At 35.0% G+C, this 22,491-nt stretch overlaps 3 protein-coding genes across 7 annotated transcripts; 2 read left to right on the forward strand and 1 right to left on the reverse strand.

Annotated features, from left to right (window-relative positions):
• Positions 1-285: 285 nt before the first annotated feature.
• Positions 286-2,178, reverse strand: LOC125196762 (uncharacterized). 2 transcript variants are annotated; one of them, XM_048095380.1, is made up of 3 exons: positions 2,079-2,178; positions 1,721-1,965; positions 286-689 (listed from the first exon to the last, which is right to left on the reverse strand). In XM_048095380.1, the coding sequence occupies exons 2-3, from the start codon at positions 1,946-1,948 to the stop codon at positions 516-518; spliced, it is 402 nt and encodes a 133-aa protein (XP_047951337.1). In that variant the 5' UTR covers positions 1,949-1,965; positions 2,079-2,178; the 3' UTR covers positions 286-515. The 2 variants fall into 2 exon arrangements, with proteins under 2 accessions (XP_047951337.1, XP_047951336.1); XM_048095379.2 differs by having other exon boundaries at positions 2,049-2,160.
• A 2,181-nt stretch (positions 2,179-4,359) lies between these two features.
• On the forward strand, positions 4,360-10,044 carry LOC125195869 (putative cyclic nucleotide-gated ion channel 20, chloroplastic). Of its 2 annotated transcripts, none has more exons than XM_048094135.2 (13): positions 4,360-4,764; positions 5,370-5,866; positions 6,114-6,305; positions 6,521-6,619; positions 7,092-7,229; positions 7,389-7,637; positions 7,751-8,014; positions 8,214-8,359; positions 8,469-8,546; positions 8,718-8,847; positions 8,935-9,181; positions 9,391-9,550; positions 9,683-10,044. In XM_048094135.2, the coding sequence occupies exons 2-13, from the start codon at positions 5,384-5,386 to the stop codon at positions 9,777-9,779; spliced, it is 2,283 nt and encodes a 760-aa protein (XP_047950092.1). In that variant the 5' UTR covers positions 4,360-4,764; positions 5,370-5,383; the 3' UTR covers positions 9,780-10,044. The 2 variants fall into 2 exon arrangements, with proteins under 2 accessions (XP_047950092.1, XP_047950091.1); XM_048094134.2 differs by having other exon boundaries at positions 4,362-4,823.
• Positions 10,045-17,679: 7,635 nt separating this feature from the next.
• LOC125193217 (homeobox-leucine zipper protein HDG11-like) lies at positions 17,680-21,208 on the forward strand. 3 transcript variants are annotated; one of them, XM_048090977.2, is made up of 11 exons: positions 17,680-17,886; positions 18,062-18,184; positions 18,261-18,378; positions 18,453-18,641; positions 18,708-19,178; positions 19,254-19,355; positions 19,430-19,642; positions 19,720-19,900; positions 19,972-20,240; positions 20,318-20,407; positions 20,488-21,208. In XM_048090977.2, exons 1-11 carry the CDS (start codon positions 17,831-17,833, stop codon positions 20,851-20,853), a joined length of 2,178 nt encoding a protein of 725 aa, XP_047946934.1. In that variant the 5' UTR covers positions 17,680-17,830; the 3' UTR covers positions 20,854-21,208. The 3 variants fall into 3 exon arrangements, with proteins under 3 accessions (XP_047946934.1, XP_047946936.1, XP_047946935.1); XM_048090979.2 differs by having other exon boundaries at positions 17,681-17,833; XM_048090978.2 differs by having other exon boundaries at positions 17,682-17,951.
• The last annotated feature ends 1,283 nt before the right edge of the window (positions 21,209-22,491 follow it).

The following is a 22,491-nucleotide window of genomic DNA, read 5'->3' on the forward strand; positions in this document are numbered from 1 at the left end:
TTTGTTTTATGTTTTTTTTATCAATTTAATTATAATGGAAAAACCATCTTCTTATAATTGGTGGGATTTTGCAATACAAAGCACCATAAAATATGCTTTATAATTGGAGTAGTAATATATAGGTGTTGGACTTGGTTATTATGTAATCTAAGTATAATGTTGTTTATAATATCTTATCTGTGAAGAAAAGATGATTTAGCAACTTCGGGATTCTGATAATAATTTTATGGAAGAACATACCTACTCTGTTTCAAAAAATTCATGCATCCAAATGCAGCAACGGTATAAAAACAGAAATCACACCATAACTTCATACTTGCTCTGCAAGATCAATTTTATTTCCTAGCAGTAGGTAATATGCACCTTATAACAATCTATTCCAGAATTCATACATTTCCAGACAGAGCTGAGTCATCTGAAGAACACTTTATTCATATCCCTTCTTGCTAAAGGCAGGAATATTGTGCCTGAGACGAGTTCCAAATGGGCACTTTTGCACGTAGACAACCCAGCCTTTAGAGATCAGCAACAGCCACGACAACATCCTTGGTCATGATTATAACAAACAGTCTCAAACAGATTGAGATCCATGTTCGAGTCATTTCATGGTGAACATAATCAGCCAGAACCTCTTCCATTCCGTCATTTATATGCCAGAGTACAGACCGAATAGCTCTAGTTCCTGGGATCTGGAAATAACCAATCTTTTCTATTAGAACAGTTACCATGAACTATATATAGTCTTAAAAATCTACAGAAAACTGAATGCAGCAGGCCTGCTTAATGCTTAATGACTTGGACACAAATAACAAGGTGTACAAGTGGTAACGAAGAAATATACACAGCAACATAATCTCAAAGGAATTTCATGAGAACTATGACGATCGAGAACAAAGATCATGGTCGGAAGGGGACTCATTCATGATATTAACATGTATCTTAATTCAATAAGCATGGAGAGAGAAGCTGTCAAGCTCATGCCCAAATGGGGAGCCAACAAGGCATAGACAAGACTAACCAAAGGAAAAGGATATGCAGTTTAAACAGAGTTGTGAGGTTGCACAGAAAAAGAGAGAGAACTTTTGCACCTAAAGAACATGAGGGAGTTTGCATTTGAGAACTAGCCTAGATAGATAAAAGTGGTATAGGCTAACATTCTTGAAATAAAATTGTCACAAGTGCTTAATGCATCCCAAGACCCTTGATAAATTTCTTATCATTTGAGCTAATTTTGTTTGACTAACATTCCATTGAAAGGGTAGGATTAGAAAAATGCTAGTAGTCAGGATAATAATACCCAATCACATATCATACTCTCAAACTACACTCCGTGAGCATATCCTTCTAAAGCCTATGGCCTGAAGGATTAACAAGATTTTGCATTTCAATAGCCCAGACCAATTGGCATATAACCAATAGATATACTCGAGCTACTGATCCGTAGCAAAATCAAATCCGAAAACTAGGAGTATCTGTTTGTAAGACATGAAATACATTTCCATATAAAATCACAAATTTTCCAGATAACTAACGGAAACAAACTCCTCAACTACGTAAACCAGAACCGCAAAAAGAGATAATGCGAATGGCATCTCCATCGAACTCACAATTACACAACCAGATCTCTTTCTACTCTACGTTTATAATAGCACAATTAGCAGCTGAGTTGAATTCTGACGAAATCGATAATGCATATCCGAGTCACTAGAAAACGACGCACCTGGGCAGAAGAGGAGTAGGGGCGGGATGCTACGCGGTTGAGGCATGAAGCAGAGGAAGAGATGTTGCCGCCAGTGGGGAACATTAGGGCACGGGGGCGCCCGATAGCCGATTGGCCGGCGGCGGATGGAGTGTGGGGAATCTGGCGGCCTGCGCTTGAGCCTCGGAAGGCTGACGCCGCCGATCTGCTCAGGCGAATCGCCGCTGATGCGCTTCGAGAATTTGCCATCGTACGCTGATGCGTTTCTGATTAAAGAGAAACAGAAATTGAAAAACGCGCAAAAACAATACAATTATATGGAGGATCTTCAATCGATGAAGGCATGTACCTCAAAATTCTTCAATAGGATTAGAATTACCTGCTTAGGTTTTGGATTAGAATTCTTGAAATAAAATTGTCACAAGTGCTTAATGCATTAAAATAAAATAAATGTCTCGACTCCACCACCATAATGCTGTTATTAAATTTTTATTTATTCATCGATTAAAATAGATTCCTATATGAATTTAATTAGTTAGTACTCCCTATGTCCACGAGTAGGAGTCCCGGTTAGCCATTTTCATCCGTCCGTCGTTAAGAGTCCCGGTTAGACATTTTATCTTGGGAGTATAAAAAATAACCTTATTGTTCCCTTAATTTAGAAGCTGCAATTAATTTTAATCCACTTTGATTGCAATTTCTCACTCTCTCTCTTAATGTTATATTTCACTATTCCAAATAATAAAGCAAATAATAATATAAATGGGTCCCACATTCCACTATCACACACTTTAATTATTACACTCAAATTTTTCTTAAAACCCGCACCCAACTCAACCGGGACTTCTATTCGCGGACGAAGGGAGTACTTATTACTTTGTTTTGTGTTGACTTTTTTTTGCTTATTATTGAAATTAAAATATTAAATTACAAGTTTTTATAATTTTGCAATTATTTTTTTGATAGTAAAAAATTGAAATTGATGTGGCAAAATCAGATATGATGTGATGCCAAAATAGGTCAATTTTGGATAAATCGGTGTCATTTTAATTAACACTCAAAATATAATGGTTTTTTTTTGTCACGCTCGCACTTTGCTAAGCATAGTATAACAAAATATGAGAAACCGTGATGACCAAATTCACAATAATAACTGCCTAATCACAAATACTTAAATAGAAATCTTAGTCATCGTCAAAGATATATTATCTGGAAATAACAATCTACATTGTCTAAATCAACAATGCATGATGGAAATGAACATAGTCACGTGTAATCATGTATGAAGACAAAAACATCAAAATGTCCATACTTATTAAGAAAAGAAAAATTATCACATGGATGGTTTGCACGGCGCAAATCCATTTGAAGGATTAGGGAGACTTATCACGCGGGCTATGATACAACAGAAGCAAGATGATGCATCCACACTAGCTGAGACTTGACCAAGAAGGAAGATGTGATGCAGAATAAAATCAAAACTTAGAAGACGTTTCTTAAAGTCAAGTCCACGCTGTTATTTCAAAGACCGAGTGACCTGGCAATCTCCCTACCTTGGGCCTGATGGGCACTTAAAGACACCACCACCCCCACCTCCCCCCCAAAAAAGCGGTGCAAGCACAGTTGTTTGACATAGAATGCAACACATCAATGGTTGTGGATGGAGCAGGGGCAGAAAGACAAACACATAAGCAAAACATGGACGAAACGGGAAAGATATTAGAGTTTGAGAGGTCTACAAGCATCATATGATGCGCAAAGGGGTATGCAAGCATCATATGAGTGAGTCGCAAGGTGAAACGGCGACGGAGACAACAAGCGCCACCCGAGTGGCTTGTGGAACAAATTCTACTCTGTCGTGTGGCATACTCAGATATATGATTTGCCTTTAAACAATGATTTATTTATTTAATTTTCAAATTTTTTGAAAAAGTTATGAAAGTTGAATACGATGTTTTAGGTCAATTTTACAAGGTTCCATATTACTTTTGAATCAATTATAGTAATCAAATTACCGGCTATTTTAATATTATAAATTTTCCGCCATAAATAGCCTTATTAAATTATACTCCCTCCATCCCATTCTAAGTGATTGACTACTTTTTGGTATGTGTTTGAGGAAAATGATTCTCCCTTCGTCCCAGCTAAGTTGAGTCGCATTTCTTGTTCGGATGTCCCAACTAAGTTGAGTCATTTCCCGTTTTGACAAAAAACAAAACATCTAATCACTTTTATTTTATTCCATCACATACTTTACTCTCTCTTTATCTTTCCTACTTTATTTATATCTTCAATACAATTTCTTAATCTATGTGCCCAAAAGTTATGTCTCAATTTAATTGGGACGAAGGGAGTAATGAATCATTAAAATGGAGAGAAAGTAAAGTAAAAAATGATAATAATAGTTAAAATGAAGAGAAATTAAAGTAAGTAAGATAAATAATACTCTCTTCTATATTATTCTATCTCTTATTTACTTTATCTCCATTTAATTATTTATTAGTATCAGTTTTTTCAAAACGCTAATAAAAAAGAAATCAACCACTTAGGATGAATGAGTTTTAGTAATTTAGTAGAGTAAATTTGAGGTTGAAGAAGCTTGGAAATCGCAAGTGGGATTTGATCGAAGGGATAGAGACGACAAAGATGCAGCATGGTATTCTACGCCACGCCAGTCGCCACCGGAGTTCGAAAATCTCAAAAGGAGGCTGCCACCAATCTTCACAAAGCGACAAACACAATGGGGTCAACACACACACACACCCGCACGGCTGTGTGTTTTATTGTCTGTCCCAACGACTACGACTTGGCCAACTTGCTGCAAACTCTCTTTCGTGTTACCATCGTCTCAATCCCTTTGCGGGTCAGCGCCTCAAGTCCTCCTTTACCAAATTATATTTAACCACATACAGATTTCTTGACCGCCGTACCAAATCAACGCCTTTCACTCTCTCTCAACTCTTGCCTTTTCCCACTTCAATTATTGTTTTAATTTTGCTTCATTATTTCCACTTTGATTTTCTCTAGCAGCCGTTGCTCTTCTGGGAGTACTTCTATGCTCTATGGTGAGCTGAATTTTGAGTTTTGAGTTTTGATTAAATCGTTGCTCATCTTACTACAGCAGGTACGTTGAATTTTCCATTTTCCTTTTCTGGGTTCGTTTTCTTGTGATCAGTGTGCAGTGGGCTTGGTTGCATGATTTTTTCTTAGTCAATTTGGTCAACTTAATCTCTGTTCTGTGATAAGGCATATTGATGGTTGCTTAATTGCACTCTCTGCTACAACTGTGAGTTATACTAGTTACTTGTTTCATGCTTTTTGTTTCTTTTTCCTCATTTTTTAGTGCTTGCTTGTTTCAATTTTGTAATATAAATAGTGAAATATTGGATGTTGAGGTATAAGAGAAAGCAGGAATTATAAAATGTCAATTGCAAAATTTTACATGGAAGTTCCCTGCAATTATTTATGGAACATGAATAAGTGGATGAAGAGAGGAATGGTATGATTAAAAAAATGATAGCTTTTGTAGCTCCAGGAATCTAAATGTGGAATTGAGACTTCAAATCCTCAGCTTTCATGATTTTTATGTTTTTAATGTGATGTTGGATGGAAGCATAGTTGTTTCTAGCTTTCAACCATCGAAAAAACTAACTGTTTTGTTAACAAATAGGTATATTTTGAGAAATGAGTTCTTATGAAAGAGATGAGATACCTATGCTACCAGCTGCATACTTACAGTCAGATGCTGGGGATGACTCTGGTAGTAGAGGATTGTCAACCAGAAGAAGTGCTTCGATGTCTGCCCCTTCAAACTCTATGGATTCCACTGAATATGAACCAAGTCTTGTGGGTTTCACCGGTCCTTTGAGAAATCCAAGACGGGCTCCTAATACACAGATGAGCGGTCCTTTATATGCAAACCGCAACCAGGAGTTTGTCTTTCAACCTCCCAAAGGTACACTACGCCAAAAGGGGACAGAGCCCAAACTAGATGGGGCTGCCAATAATGGTTGGTCAGCGGAGAATTATGGGGGTAGGAATGAGCATCTTTTGAAGTCAGGGCAACTGGGGATGTGCAATGATCCATACTGCACAACTTGTCCAATGTATTACAATGTTAAGGGGCGCACAAAGCCTTCAAGAAAAACAGAGATATTTGATGCAAAGGTACTAAAAATTATGTCACGGGATCCAGGAGCATTACAATGTAAAAACCCTTTTTCTTATTTCTGGAAGTGGTTTGCATCTAAGCTATCTCTTTTTGTTGAAATTATAGCTGCTTGATTGATAATTTGTTTTCTTCACATTTCTCTTAATAACCAAACTTCTAAGTTTTGCACACTGTCGAGCAGTTCGTAATGCTTAACAAATTTCACGTATTAATTTTGGTGTTATTCTGATAAATTTGTTACAGTTTCACAATATGATACATGGAGATGGGAAAGGTTGGGCTAAGAGAATGTGGTCCTTTCTGTTCCCTTATATTGGAACAGTTATGAACCCCCACAATGAACATGTTCAACGGTGGAACCAGTTCTTTGTCCTTGCTTGCTCGTTTGCAGTTTTTTTGGACCCATTGTTCTTTTTCCTGTTATTTGTGCAGCAGGTAATCTTTTTAAAGCAAGTTGATCTTGCTCCATTCATGTCTGCTCATGATTAGCTTCACTGGATGCTATGAAATGTGAGAATAGTATCTTGTAAATTGATTGTGTTAGTCTTCATTTCCAAAGTTATATGTGTAACCTTCTATATATAACTACAGAAGGTAACAAATAAGCTCCCACATCTCGTATAAATCTGAACATCACTACCTTTTACCAGGATAATAAGTGCATAGTACTAAATTGGCCGATGACAACAGCAATGATCGTCTTGAGAAGCATGACTGACTTCATTTACTTGCTCCATATATTCCTTCAGGTACATGCACTCACGCACCCTTACCACTCCATTGAATCCTTTTGCTGTTCCTTGTTCTATGCTGTGTTTGGCCTGTACGGTTGGGTACTCAAGCATTTTTGTACTGTAACAACAAAAAAAAAATTGTCTTATTCTCTTAATTCTCATGCACTAGTCATATAATACATGTGAAGGAAGTTAATACTACTATATTATCCTTAAATTTTCCTATCCTTATCTGGAAACGGGATACGTGGGTTCAGATTGATTCAATTTTTAATTAACTAAACTTTCGAACAATTACAGTAGTGATCGGTGAAAATGGACATTTTAGTCATACTTATACAAAATTTTCTCTCGTTTTCTCCTTGGAGAACTTTGCAATCAAAATACTTACAGACCAAACGAGCTTTTCGGGCAAAAGACATAGTAGTGATGCGTCCTTTTCTCTAAACATCTCTTACAAGTAAAGATATTATGTCATTTTTTGCAGTTCAGGCTAGCTTATGTTGCTCCCGAGTCCAGAGTTGCTGGATCTGGAGATTTAGTCGATGACCCTAAATTGATTGCTCGTAATTATCTCCGTGGATGCTTTGCTATTGATTTCTTCATTGTACTGCCCCTGCCACAGGCAAGTAGTCTGTCCTGTTTCTACTGATCTGCTGCATTAATATATTCTAATCTGATCTCTGCATATGAATATATCTCTATCTTCTTGTTTAATAGCAATATCACTGACCAGCATTATAACCATTTAAACTGAGTTAATTTATTTGTTGGTTTTTCTTAGATAATTATATTATTGGTCTTACCCGGTTCAATTGGAGCATCTGGCGCAAATTATGCAAAAAATCTTCTTCGAGCAGCAATCCTCATACAGTATATTCCAAGGTTGTGGAGATTCTTACCTTTAGTTGCCGGTCCATCTCCAACTGGCTTCATCTTTGAATCAGCATGGTCAAATTTTGTCATCAATCTTCTTACCTTTGTTTTGGCAAGCCATGTAGTCGGCTCGTGTTGGTATCTCTTTGGCCTACAGGTTCGACTGCTCTGCTACGAGCATCATTCTTTGTCTTCTTTTTTCAAATTCCAAGCATTATGTTCCTTTTTAAGGCTGTGCATTTGACTTTTTCTAGATGTACTTCTGTGCAGAGGGTCAATCAATGTTTTCGAGACGCTTGTAGTAACAGCAACATTACGGAGTGTACAAAATTCATCGACTGCGGACACGGAAATGCTAACGAGAGGTTCAAGGAGAATAGAGAAGATTGGGATATGTGGAAGAACAATGAGAATGCAAGTGCTTGTTTCGGGAAAGAAGGTTTTGACTTCGGGATTTATGAGACTGCTGTCAATCTAACCACTCATAGAAGTTTAATTAAAAGATACGTGTACTCGTTGTTTTGGGGGTTCCAGGTATCTTTATGCGACACCATCATGTTATATCTATATTGATTTCATGTTTCCTCACATTGAGAAGTCCTTAACCTAATTGGAGATCTATACTGTCAAGAAATTTTTCCTTTACATGATTGGCTGGATATGCCATAGTCTCATTATTCTTGTAGAGATGATTTGCATCTGACACAAATCCATCTTGTCAATCTTTGTGAAGCAAATTAGTACCCTTGCTGGAAATCAAGTTCCGAGCTACTTCGAGTGGGAAGTTCTTTTCACCATGTCTATCATAGGGATTGGTCTCCTGCTTTTTGCTTTGCTTATTGGGAATATGCAGAATTTTCTCCAGGCTCTTGGGCGCAGGTAGAAAATGGATCTCGAGTTCACACGAGAGATACAGAACTTTGATTTATATCTTCGATCAATCTAACTTTCAGTGTAGTTAAACATTTTATTCCTTTTTTTCCTTCAGGAGGTTAGAAATGTCTCTCAGACGCCGTGATGTTGAGCAGTGGATGAGTCATCGTCGCTTGCCTGAAGACCTACGAAGGTATTTTTCTGAAGGATGGTTATGGTTATTATTTCATTTGTCTAAAAATGTTTCTTTTTAATTTACTTTTCAATCTGCCTATTTTATATACAAAGAGCTAAAACAGTAAAAGAGTTGTAGCCTTGCATCATGCAATATCAATCTGTTTATTTGTATCGGATGCATATGCAGGCTAGTTCGAGATTCAGAGCGTTATACTTGGGCTGCAACGAGAGGTGTAAACGAAGAAAGGTTAATGGAAAACTTACCAGAAGATCTTCAACGAGAAATAAGGTGCCATCTCTTCAAGTTTGTCAAGAAAGTAAGTTTGTAACATAGTGAGCAGCACAAAATATTTAGTATCACATGTTTAAGATCTTTGACTTTTGTACATCTGCTGTTGTTACAGGTCCGGATTTTCCAAATACTGGATGAACCAATCATAGACGCTATACGTGAGAAGCTGAAGACTAAAACATATATCAAAGGCAGTAACATCATGGTTCGTGGTGGCCTCGTTGACAAAATGGTTTTCATAATCCGGGGACAGATGGTGAACAAGGGAGAAGACGGGAATGAGTCTTTTTTAAGCGAAGGGGATGTCTGTGGAGAAGAACTTCTTACCTGGTGCCTCGAGCATTCTTCCGTAAATAAAGGTATTAACCTGCAACTACTGTTCCCTTCTAGCTGTTTCTCACATAATCGACTTCTCTTATGGCCTCAATTACTCCGAAGAATGACTTTCTAAGTTGTATTTTACATTTTTGAGGTTGTAAGAATGGTTTCTTGATGAGTATAGTCATCCTATAATTCCATTAAACTTGTCTTGAACTAGTGATAAGTGCCTTCCTTTCTAATGTTTCAGATGTGAAGCGTAGGATCCCGGGACCTAGATTGTTGAGCAACAGGAAGGTAACGTGCCTGACAAACGTGGAAGCCTTCGTCCTGCGCTGTGCTGATCTTGAAGAAGTGACGAGTCTGTTTGCAAGATTCTTGAAAAGTCAACGCGTTCAGGGTGCCATCAGGTAATCTATATGTAGCTCATGAATAGTTCGCGGCTCATCTGCTGTCGTAGATGCATGTGTTAAATTGGTAGTACATCCCAACAAGATGCACCTCCATCTTATTGTTTCAACTCTATACAACTTGTGCTGCAGGTATGGGTCGCTCTACTGGCGCACACGTGCAGCCAGGCAAATCCAGGTGGCGTGGAAGTACAGAATGAAGCGGATAAACCGCGCAGACTCCGCGTAACACATCCTCCACAAGTGCAGATAGATGATCCAAGCACAATGTAGGTGTGTGTTGGTGGTGAGTAATGTCGAAGATTAGTTTTTATGATTATTGTGTGCATCTAATGAAGTGGGCAGAGAAATGTTTCGACATTATTTTGAGTAGTGAATAAATGTGTGATCTGTTTTGGAGCCAAAAGGTGTTGGACCAAAGTTAGAGATGCATTATTGTAATTAAAGATGTCTTACAGAATAGGTGAGAATTTTATTTTCTCTTGTCTGTTTCATCAGCTGTCATGTTATTATTTTCCCTCCCTCAATTATTCAATTTTCATTTTCTTTCACTTTTATAAGTAGTAGTATTATCAAATCACAATTTAACTAAAAGTGTCAGTTAACTAAAATTCAAAAATACAAAAATATTAAATCATGTTATCCACTATATTACCAATTCGGCAATTCCACTTAAATACTAAACATTCACTTTTTAATCTCACCATATTACCATCCAAACAACTTAATTAGGATGGAGAAAGTACTACTACTATATAGTTAGGTTGTTAAACAACATAAATACAATTGATAATGATTGTATATTTCAAGCTTTAGATCATTATGAAGGCATGGATTTTTCTATGAGCTTTTAATTACATTACAAACAACTATAGGTAATCTCCTTATCTAACTATTACTATCCAATTATTCGGATGGATAGGCACTACTACCACTAAATTTATGATCCCCATTGGTATCTAACACAATTTATTATAAATGTTCTTACATCGATCATATGACCAAAGCTATAGGAAGATTTATAGGGTTGTTAAACAAGGTGAATTTAATTTGATAATGATTGTGTATATTGATGTTTGAGATATCATGATGAAGGCATATATTTTTCTATGTGCTTTTAATTACATTTACAAACAATTATAGTTAATCTTTCTTTAAGTATTAATACTCAATTATTCAAATGGATAGGCACTTCCACCACTAAAGTTATAATTCCCATTAATCTAACTCAATTTATTACAAATATTTTTATAATATCATAAATTGCAGAATATTTTAATAAATTACTCAACCCTATTTATAAATCTATGTATATGCATTCGGTTTAATGTATATTTATTTTAATCGTACAGGTAGGGGCTGTGCCACCATCAACACTTTTATATGCTTCAAATAGAAATATTGGCAATATACATAACACTATGTTTTATTTATTTAATCTTTTTAATACGCAACTTCTATATGTACATATATCCCTTTTACACAAGGGAAGTCCAACATTTGGATATGATGTACTCATTAGATTTAAATTTCAAAAAATAAGTAGGCTCTATCACGAAATCCTAGTAATTCAACGAATAGTAAAATAAGCTCTCAACATAGTTACCATTTAAAATAAAGAAACTCTATGTTACTATTGTTATTTTTTAATGTTTCTGCTGTGATAGTATATTTGTTGAGTTATTTTTCTTGATGGAGGTTCCATTGTAGTCACATTTATGACACTATTACATTTAATATCACGATAAATGAAACGCGTAATTGGAACTAAATAACTGAATGAGTTGCAACAACATATATCGTTCAAAATTATTGTAGTTTTCTTTCCTACTCGCCAGCCCTAAAAAAATTTATTTTATTATTTTGGTACATTCAATTTATAAGCACTTAAAGTAAAAAAAAGTAAAGTACTAGTATAAAAAATATAAAGTAGAAAAATTGAAAAGAAAACCAAATAAAAGAGATAATAAAGTAAGTTAGATTATATGTATTGTTTTTTGACAAAAAGAGGAATGTTTCCTAACTTATAATGAGGCAATAAAAGAGGATTACAACCCAGTTACATTAAAACAAGAGAGTAATATATTAACTTCATTATAAGACTTAATCATCATATATACCATCGTTTTTCTTTATTCATTGACAATATATCATTACTTACACTACCTTTAAGATAAGCTCATTTCCTCAGTATACAACAATCAACAATGTATAAAGGTAAGCTCATTTCCTCACTATACTACAATCAACAATGTTTTAGCTGCAAACCGGCAAGCATTCTGGTTCGGTTCGCACCTTACACCACCATGTTGAACCGCCATGAACAAGTGAAACTAGAAAACCGATTTTTTATTTTAAATATTTTTTCAAATTCTTAAAAAGTTTTTTGCTAGTAGGACTCAAACATAGAACCTTGACTCTAGTTAACAACATCTCTATGTCAATCCACCAAAAGGACTTTTCGAAATATTTTTCTTATGTATATATGAAATTTTTTATCAACACAAAAATAAATTGTTTTAATTTTATATTCTTTTATGTAATCATTAATTATACATATACTTAACTAAAATTATCATCATCTAAATATTAAGTATACTTTACTAGTTACTAATTTTATTCTTATCTCTATAATATACTCCATGTATAAGGTTTAATATTATTTAATATATTATTAATTATATTTTATTATTTATTAAATATTTATATTTTTATAGTATAATTTAATTTATGTATCTTAACTATTAATATTAATATATTTTTTTGTTCATGTATATGTGCTACTACAATATTATTCACTATATATATTATTTTGAATTAAACTGAATTTGATCTATTTTTATATATAAAATATTAAAATTTTACTTACACTAACTAAAAGTTAATTATATTTAAGGAGTAGCGTTTTAGGCAAAAAATTTAATACAATTTATCATTCACTAAATTTTACTAATATTTTTACAATCATATAGAGTATATACCTAATTATCTATAAAGTTTAATGTATTTTATGAGATGTATATTTTATCATTTATTAAATTTAATATATTTTGTATATTATTTGTTTGAAAGTGATTTAATTAGTTGGACTGGTTGAACCATAAATCAGTAGCGTCGTCGGTTCACTTACCAGTCCAGTTTTAAAATATTCACAATTATTCACTATTTTATTAAAATTTATGTAGACCGTTTAGACTTATTTTGGGGATAAGAGAAATATGATTTCGTTTGTAGGATCTCGCATAATTTATTATAATAATGAATAGTTAATCCTCCACAATTAAGAATGTTTGATTAAGGTATAACTAAAAAGGAATAATATTTCAGAGATGCAGGAGAGCCAAAGAGGGGGGGATATAAGTCATTCCACATTGCTTGGTCGCAGAAGTTACTCCTGCAGGTGTCGCACCACCAGCAATTAAGTTGTTTCCGGCGGGTTTTACCATCCTTATTTAAGTTTTGAAGCTGTACAGTGCATGGCCATCAATTATTAATTTGTATCCACCAATAACTTCTACTCCTATATCATTTCTCCAATTTATCTCTAACTATAGAAAAGTATCCAATTTTTTAATTTTTTTTAGGACGGCTCATAAAAAATTGTTGAACAAGTTGTTATATGATATTAAAAAAGAAGAAGAATATGTTAGTGATTTATCCAAATTTAATTTGACATTTGTCAAGATATATAAGTCAAATCCAGATTCTTATGCTTGGATCTGATTTGGATGTTGTATTAATTTTATAATTCTGAGCTTTAATTCTGGATATCACTTAATTGGATGCTCGAAGAATAGTCGACATTCAGAGATTTGCTGGCGAAGTTAGCTTCTTTTTCATTCATTTTGTTTTTTTCTTTTGAAAGTTCAGGGACATTACTCCGAAAAGATATTTGTGAAACATGTTTGAGCAAAAATTGAAACGTTTGGGACTACAAAAAAAGTCGTTGATTAGTGAGGAAATTAGTGATGACAGGCGATCGTTCAATAACTAGTGATGGGATGCCGTCATTCACTAATTAGTGACAGATTTTTCTGACACTAAAACGACCTTAACAAGCAGCCGCCCTATGTTTTCCGTCGTTGGGTTAGTTAGTAACTTTAGTGACCAGCTTTTTGATTATGGCTCTATCCAATACTAATTTGTCACTAACTTTGTTTAGCGATGAAAATTCTTTGATTTTGGTAGTGTGGAATAAATATTTTGGCAATTATGTTAATATTGAGATATTTTCTTTACATGCTATCAGAGTGGAACAACATCAAATATTTACACTGTTGGGGATATATAGAAGACCCCTGATTCTCAAGGATCTCGTAGGATGACATGCAATATATGTGAATTAATTAGATTCTTAGGCATGCTCATATGGATCAAAAATTACTTTATTGCAATTCTTCTTTTTGTAGACGAAAGCTTACAACTGTCGTCACTGCCCTAGTTGAATTCAACCTTAAATCTTCTAATCAATCATCCTTACTCATGGTTTGATATGAGCAATATCATATCAAATCTTAAATCTATGAAATATATATATATATCATATCAAATCTTAAATCTATGAAATATATATATATATATCACGGTGTGTGTGATCTAATTCTCAAATACAAGAAATTTAAAAGACCTTATTTATTGAACTAGTTAGAATAAATTTCAATTTGCTAGATTTTTTTAAAATAAAAATTTATTCATAACATCTCTTGGGGACAACATCATCCCCGACATCGTCGAGACACGATTCTTTAAAGTAATCACGCTATCCAAGATGTCATGATCATTGAGTTGCGAACACCCAGCACATATTGTAAATCAAAGTAACACATGGTTAATATCGTATGCTCAATGCTACTTATATATATTTATAAATAACAATCATTGAATCTTGTATTTGGTTTAACCAACATGAAGAGCTTACTTCAATGTGATATACCACAATTAGTCTAGTGCTATCAGTCAACCAAGATTGGAAGTGACTTCGAGTTAACATAAACAATCATTCAAAAGTGTCCATATCTATCCAGACGGACAATATTATTAACTTATATACTTCTACAAGTTATCAAATTAGAAGTCCTTTTTAACCATGAGTCTGCGTCAATTTGCAGCACAACCAACGTACCTATTCATGAACAAACGTGTGCATGGTATGTGCTTTAAAGATCTAGAACATATATAGTGCTTTATGCCAAACACATTTTTTCCTTTCTTTAAGCGTGATGATGAGGATGCCCTAAGAACTTTAGAATCAATTTGACATCTATCTGAATTTCGTTAGTTTATAATTATAATTTGATAATTGATACTCTAAATTCACATAGATTTACTATCATCTAAGTATATGATAAATAACCAAAAGTATAACCAAAGTTCTTAGATTTAAATCTAATAAAACACAATTATATAAAAAACGAATAAGCCAAACATGTTGGCATTGCAACTGCAATCTATTACATTAATTACTTGAAACAATTACGTTACAATTAATAACAGTACAATTTATTGTCAGAATTTTGAGCGAAAGTTATTGTGAATATATATTAGCGTATATAGACACGACGTTTGGGTTTTCTTGAAGTTACAAACAACCATTTTTCGGTAGGAAAAATCAAAATTTAATGAGATTCGAAAAAGAGGTTCCAAAAAAGAATTTAATTGAAATTATTAATTAACTAAAGTTTTTACTGAAGAAGATAGATATGGATAAAAAAAACATTAAAATCACAACACAAAAATATATTGTAAAATAATCGATAGTTTTTTTTTTTTCCGAGTAAAATATAACAAGAAAATAATTTTAAATAGGAGTATTTTTTTCTTTTTGAACGCACTTTTGATTTGTCTGACTTTGTACATAAATTTAATTGTCCCCAGATTGATTTATATGACAAAAATAGAGTCAACAAAACTGCTAAATCATAAGAAATTTCGGAGACAATTCAATTTGACGTGCAAAATCAAACAAATCAAAGGGTCATATAATTCCGTTTAGAAAATGTCATTTGCATATTTAAAAATCGGCTAAAGTTCGTGTATTCTAATATGAATGATCTCAACTACGAAAAATATTTAACCTTAATATGATTTCGCATAAATAAGTATACACGTGCCAAAATAGGATATAATAAATTAATTTATTTAATAGTAATTAATATATTAAATAAAATACTATAATATTTGAAATGAATGTTATGGTGGAAAATTATTTTGAATATAAGTTTTTAAATTACTATTTTTCGTATTTTTCTTTTAGTTTTCAATTTAGAAAACAAATAAAATAAATTAAAATCAAATTTCAAAAATAATATTTTTACTAAATGAAAATTCCTACATTAAATTTGAATTGTTACACATCCTATAAATTAGAAGAAGAATGTAGGTAGAATACTGTATTAAAAGTTATACTTTAAAAAACAAGGGTGGCTGGAAATGTTGCAATAAGGCAAGGAGAAAACTAGGCGGACCACCGGAATTTTTGACGGCCTTGATTTGTGGCGGAGCAGCAGCATTTTGCAGCCTTATTGCGAATGATCTATAAATAGGAACTTTGAGGATGATACAAATTTTAACGTGAAAATTGATAAAATATGAGAGATAAAAAGAAAAATAGTTAAAATAGTAGTATTAGTAGATGATGTGACTCAGTCATTAATAATGTAATGTCCTACGATAAAAACGTTTTAATAAATAGAAAGTGGATTAATTGCATGAGGCAAACCAAAATGATAAAGAAAAGATTTTTTAGGGATATACAAAATTGATATAGACATTGACAATTTATAGTTTTGTTCGTGGATATACTCCTAAGTTAATTGACAAAAATGATTAATTAATATTAATCATATTTTTACAAAATTAGCAGCAAATGAAAAATATAGTTAAATTTAAAATAATTATTATTATAAATAAATGCACAACAACAAACATAGGACTACTTATTACTAAAATTGGAACCTTTATTTTTACTTAATTTTCTTTTTCCACTTAACAAAAGATGAATAAAATCCCGTACCGCCCAAGGAAGAGGTCATCTTCCCTTGGTGCGAGGGAGTAATATTTTTCCAGTAATTATGTCAAAAGTTAAAAATAAGTTGGAATTGGAGTAAAATTGAATGAGTATACCAAGATAGATATGAATAAGGACTGACAATTTTTAACACAATATGATAATCCGACATAAACACGTACGAAGTTAACTCGACATGAACACACAGTTTTTGGGGTTGTATCCTTATTGGATCGACTCAATAAGAACACGATGGTTTCAGAGTCAGTTCGGATTGGGTTTGGATTATTGGTTAAGAAATAAAATTATTATTTTAATTAATTTAAGTAATTAAAAGTATTATATTTTAATTTTTCCCTGTAATATCAAATTTTAATAGTATAATATAGTGTTTTGGTCGTTATCGTGTTATGTCAAACTATATTGTATAGTAACTTACTACTATAAACGGTAAGACTGACAATTTTTGACATGATACGATAATTCGAACAAACACACACGAAGTTAATGAGTTGAGACTCGATATGAATCAGACTATTTCAAATTGAGTTAGAGTTTGGTCTTATTGGGTTGAGTCATTACAAGATTAACTCGACAATGGCCCAATACGTATGATTTAACAGTCTATTAGATGGAGCTAGAATAAATATATTAGAGATAGAAATGGTGTTTTCAAATAAAATGACGAGGCCTAGGAAATAACTATATCAAAGCATAAGAATGAAATGAAGCTAGAAATTATGATTCAATTTGCTCCTTAATTGTATCATACCATAGATCATGGACTAAAAATTATTGGATGCCCTGAATTTAGATCGAGATTAAGCCTGAGCCTACAATAGAGCTTTCATCACTCTAAAGTCTAATCTATAGTCTAATCTAACGCTAATTGGGGTAGTAAGTAGACTTTTTAGTTCATATTACAGCAATTAAAATTTTTCTCTCACACGAGTGATTCATATAGGTGGATGCATATATTATTATATATATACATAAATAAATAGGGTGAGTAGTTGGAAGAAATATTAGTGCAGCAGTAAGTAGTGTGTGTACTTAGGTAAGTGTGAAGTGTAAAGTTTGCAATGGTATGCCTCTCTTATTTTCTCCCATCTTAATTGCCCACACCTTCCTCTTTTCATTCCTATTTCCTTCTCTCCACCAACATCAACCACCTCTCTCTCTCTGCATATACATATATATATATAATATGTGTGTGTGTAAGTTGTTGTAAATTGTAATTGTAAAGAATAGAAGAGTCGCAAAAAAAGGAAAGCATGGTTGACCAACGCTTCTCTCACTTGACATGCTCCGAAATTCCATACCATTTCCCGTATTTAAATGACCATTTGTTTTCCGTTGCAATATTCTTCTTCAGTTTTTATTAGTATTATTATAGTAAGCGCAGTTATTACAGTTGTATTATGGGAATAGAGCTCCTAATCTGCCACTCTTTTCTCAATAACATGACTATTTATATCCATATTCACACCCCCTTGTTTTCCCAGTGATCCCGCCGGCGGCAAATCTTCTCCCATGGAGTTCAGCAGCGGCGGCGACGACCCCGACTCCCACCGCGGCAAGAAGCGGTACCACCGCCACACCGCCCACCAGATTCAGCGCCTCGAATCGTCTGTGCCTCATAACTCATATCATTCATTCTCCCTCCATGCACATCAAGAATGTTTTGTTCTTTCTTGGTTGCAGGATGTTCAAAGAGTGCCCCCATCCAGATGAGAAGACAAGGAGTCAGCTAAGCAGAGAGTTGAATTTGCATCCTCGCCAGATCAAATTCTGGTTCCAGAACAGAAGGACTCAAATGAAGGTCACATCTCTTTTACAATTCATCTAATCTCACTCTCCCTCTGACTCCGACTTCCTCTGTTTTGAATGGTGTAGGCACAGCACGAGAGAGCGGATAACTCTGCGCTGAGAGCAGAAAACGATAAGATCAGATGTGAAAACATAGCTATCAGAGAGGCCCTCAAGAATGTCATCTGCCCTTGCTGCGGAACCTCTCCTGCTTCTGAAGATCCGTATTTCGACGAGCAAAAACTGCGAATTGAGAACGCACATTTGAAAGAGGAGGTAATCAATTTACCTCTTTTCTCATTCTGTTTTTAGCAGATTCTGAATTTTTGATTGATTTTGCAGTTAGACAGAGTTTCCAGTGTTGCTGCAAAATACATAGGGAGGCCTATTTCACAGCTGCCACCAGTGCAACCCATTCATGTCTCCTCACTGGATTTATCCATGGCTAGTTTTGGGGGGCATGGGATTGGAGGCCCTTCCCTTGATCTTGATCTTCTCCACGGAAGCTCGTCGTCTGTGATTCCCACTTTGCCCTTCCCACAGTTGACCATTTCTGACATGGACAAGTCCCTCATGGCTGACATTGCAACCAATGCCATGGAGGAGTTGATTAGGCTCGTGCAGACCAACGAGCCCTTGTGGATCAAGGGCGCCGCTGATGGGAGGGAGACTCTCAATCTTGACAGCTATGAGAGGATCTTCCAGAGCCCTTACAGTCACATGAAGAATCCCGGTATTCGGATTGAGGCCTCGAGGGATTCTGGCGTTGTTATAATGAACTGTTTGGCATTAGTCGACATGTTCATGGATGCGGTTAGCTTCATTCGTTTCCCCTAATCTGACACGAATGATCTGTTTTTAGTAATGTTGCTGAATTGTTGTTTGCAGAAAAAATGGATGGAATTGTTTCCTACAATTGTATCAAGAGCTAAAACTATTGAGGTTATATCATCTGGGATGCTTGGGAGTCAGAGTGGCACATTGCAACTGGTAAGGATGATTATATACTATTCCCTATTTAGGTCTTGTGCAGCGATCTTCGTCTCATGGATGCGTTCTGACAGATGTATGAAGAAGTGCAAGTTCTTTCAGCCTTGGTTCCAACAAGGCAGTTGTACTTGCTCAGATTCTGTCAGCAGATTGAGCAAGGCTTGTGGGCAGTAGTGGACGTATCATACGAAGTTCCTCATCAAGACAGCCAGTTTTCGTCTCCCTCCAAAGCGCAGAGGCTCCCATCCGGCTGCTTGATCCGAGAGATGCCTAATGGCTACTCTGAGGTAGGTGTGAGGCTGAGGCCTAGACTTGATGAAATAAGTGGTGTAACTTACTAAGTAGCATCTTTGATTGGAAACAGGTTACATGGGTTGAGCATTGGGAAGTCGAAGAGAAAGCACCAATTCACAGGCTTTACAGAGACCTAATCCACAATGGATTGGCATTTGGTGCAGAGAGATGGCTGTCAACTCTTCAAAGGGCGTGCGAGAGATTCGCTTGCTTGATGGTGTCTGGAAACTCGCCCCGTGATCTTGGAGGAGGTAAGCCAGTCAGTTAGTCCCTAGTTTGTAGCAGCCTAAAAATGGATTGATGAATTTATGGTAAATGACAGTGATACCGTCGCCTGAGGGGAAAAGAAGCATGATGAAACTTGCACAAAGAATGGTTAACAATTTCTGTGCAAGCATCAACCCTGCCAATGGCCAGCAATGGACCACACTCTCTGGTCTCAATGAGTTTGAGGTGCGAGCAACGCTGCACAAGAGCTCCGATCCTGGCCAGCCCAGTGGAGTGGTGCTCAGCGCGGCCGCCACCATTTGGCTTCCCCTGCCTCCTACTAGTGTCTTCAATTTCTTCAGGGACGAGAGAACGAGGCCTCAGGTAAATACATACAAATGTGGCTATGTTTCTAGTTTTGAATGTAAAATTATAAGCTTTCAATCCTTTTTTCTTTGCAGTGGGATGTGCTTTCAAATCAGAATCCAGTGCAAGAAGTTGCCCACATTGTGAATGGCTCTCATCCAGGGAATTGCATATCTGTGCTAAGGGTATAAATTGCTTGATAAACTCGTTGTTTTGTACTAGTTTTTTAATAGTAGATTGACGTGTTTATTGTTGAGTTTTACAGGGTTTGAACACGAGCCAGAACAACATGTTGATCCTCCAAGAAAGCTGCGTGGACTCATCGGGCTCAGTGGTGGTGTACTGCCCGGTGGATCTGCCAGCCATCAACATGGCGATGAGCGGGGAAGACCCATCCTACTTCCCCTTACTCCCATCGGGGTTCACCATATCCCCCGATGGGAGGGTCCAGGAGGGAGGGGCATCCACCAGCATCAGCAGTGGGTCCCTCATCACCGTGGTGTTTCAAATCCTCGTCAGCAACTTGCCATCTGCAAGGCTCAGCCCAGAGTCAGTCACCACTGTCAACAACCTCATAGGAAACACTATTCACCAAATTAAGGCTGCGTTGAATTGCTCCACTACTTGCTGATTACCGTGCCACGTCATCATGTCCACGTCAGCATTATGCATTAAATGCTGCGGTTGGTTGGGGAGTGTTAATGCAGTGAACATGATTCGTTGCTGTTGCTGTTGTTGTTGCTGTTGTAGAGGATTCACGTTCTAGCATGATTATATTGGTCGGGAAGGGGTAGTAGTCAAGAACGCACCATATCGCTCGTTTTTTTGTTGCTGATCTCGTTTTAGCAAAGAAAATGGTGTATGGTTCGGGTATTGACTTCTGTTAATTAGATGATTTCGGTCTGAATTGGTTATGTTGATGGGTTGAATATGTTGGTTTGTCTGAAATTTGGACAGCTTTGAAACAAATTAATGTTGATGCAATATGATCATGTGTGGTCCAATGTAGAAATAAATACATCATCAGAGCTTGGCTTTAATTTTAAAGTCATGGCAGTGGGGGGCATGCAATAAAAAATTGACAGGTTGGAAATGTAGATTCACCTCTTTACCCCTAGAGCTCAAGGGAAGAAAGCATTTGAAAATTAGGGGTAGGGGCCAGCACATCTGTATTTCCATACCCATCAATTTCATTTTCTGCTTGCACAATTAAGTCTTTCCTTAGCTTTTGATAACGGTATTTTTATATTATTAATAGTTTCATTTCAAATAATATTCAATTACCTTAAAATGGGATAATATCAAACAAATTATTAAAGTAAATGTGAAACTCATTAATTGTGTAAGTAAAGTGTCTCTTAATATCCAGCATTGTGGATAATCTGAAAATTAAATTTAGCGACTTTATTATACGTTTTAACACCGAAAAAAATGAATCTCCTTAGCTTTTGATAACGGTATTTTTATAGTAGCAGTAATAGTTTTACGTACGTGTTTATTTCAAATACTAATATTCAATTACCTTAAATTGGGATAATCTCAAACAAAATTATTGAAGTAAATGTATGAAAACTCATTAATTGTGTAAGTAAAGTGTCTCTTAATATCCAGCATTGTGGATGATCTTACAAATTAAATTTATCGACTTTATTATGCGTTTAACACCGAAAAATGAATCCTCATTTAAATACTAGTGCGAGTAGTAAATTTGGATATAACAAGTCATTCTCTTAGGCTAGGGAATTAAATTAAATGTGTAGAATTAGACGTAGTCCTTTACGATTTAGTGAAATTAAATGTGCAGTGTAACGCACATTAAATTGTATTGAAGATTTATGGAAAGCATTTTCATGGCGACATTCACACCAAACGTGTATTACCGTTGGTGAAAATTAACATACCGTTTTTACGTTTTATTCTTAATTGCTGCCACTTTCAGTTTCACTTAAGTTTTAATTTCCTTATGTGGAAATTTATGCGAAATTATTGATCTCTTTTTTTTTTCTTCTAAAACTAATCAATGCGTAATTATATGGCGTGCTGATCAGAGATGATATGTAAATTAGGTGTACATAATTTTGGCATTTAAACTTTTTAAGATTTGATAGAGTAACTGGTGACGCAAATCATACCAATTAATTAGCCAATTTTTTACACTAATTACGTCTTAATTATCAAGTTCTTATATATGGAGTAATTTATATTGAGACTAATATTTTATTAATTTCCCATGCTTTATTAGTGGTAATTTACCAATGTACTTGCCAAC

Source organism: Salvia hispanica, chromosome 4, assembly GCF_029641045.1.
Source record: "Salvia hispanica isolate PSC_SH4W2 chromosome 4, Shi_PSC_v1, whole genome shotgun sequence".
In the NCBI taxonomy this organism is placed as follows: Eukaryota; Viridiplantae; Streptophyta; class Magnoliopsida; order Lamiales; family Lamiaceae; genus Salvia; species Salvia hispanica.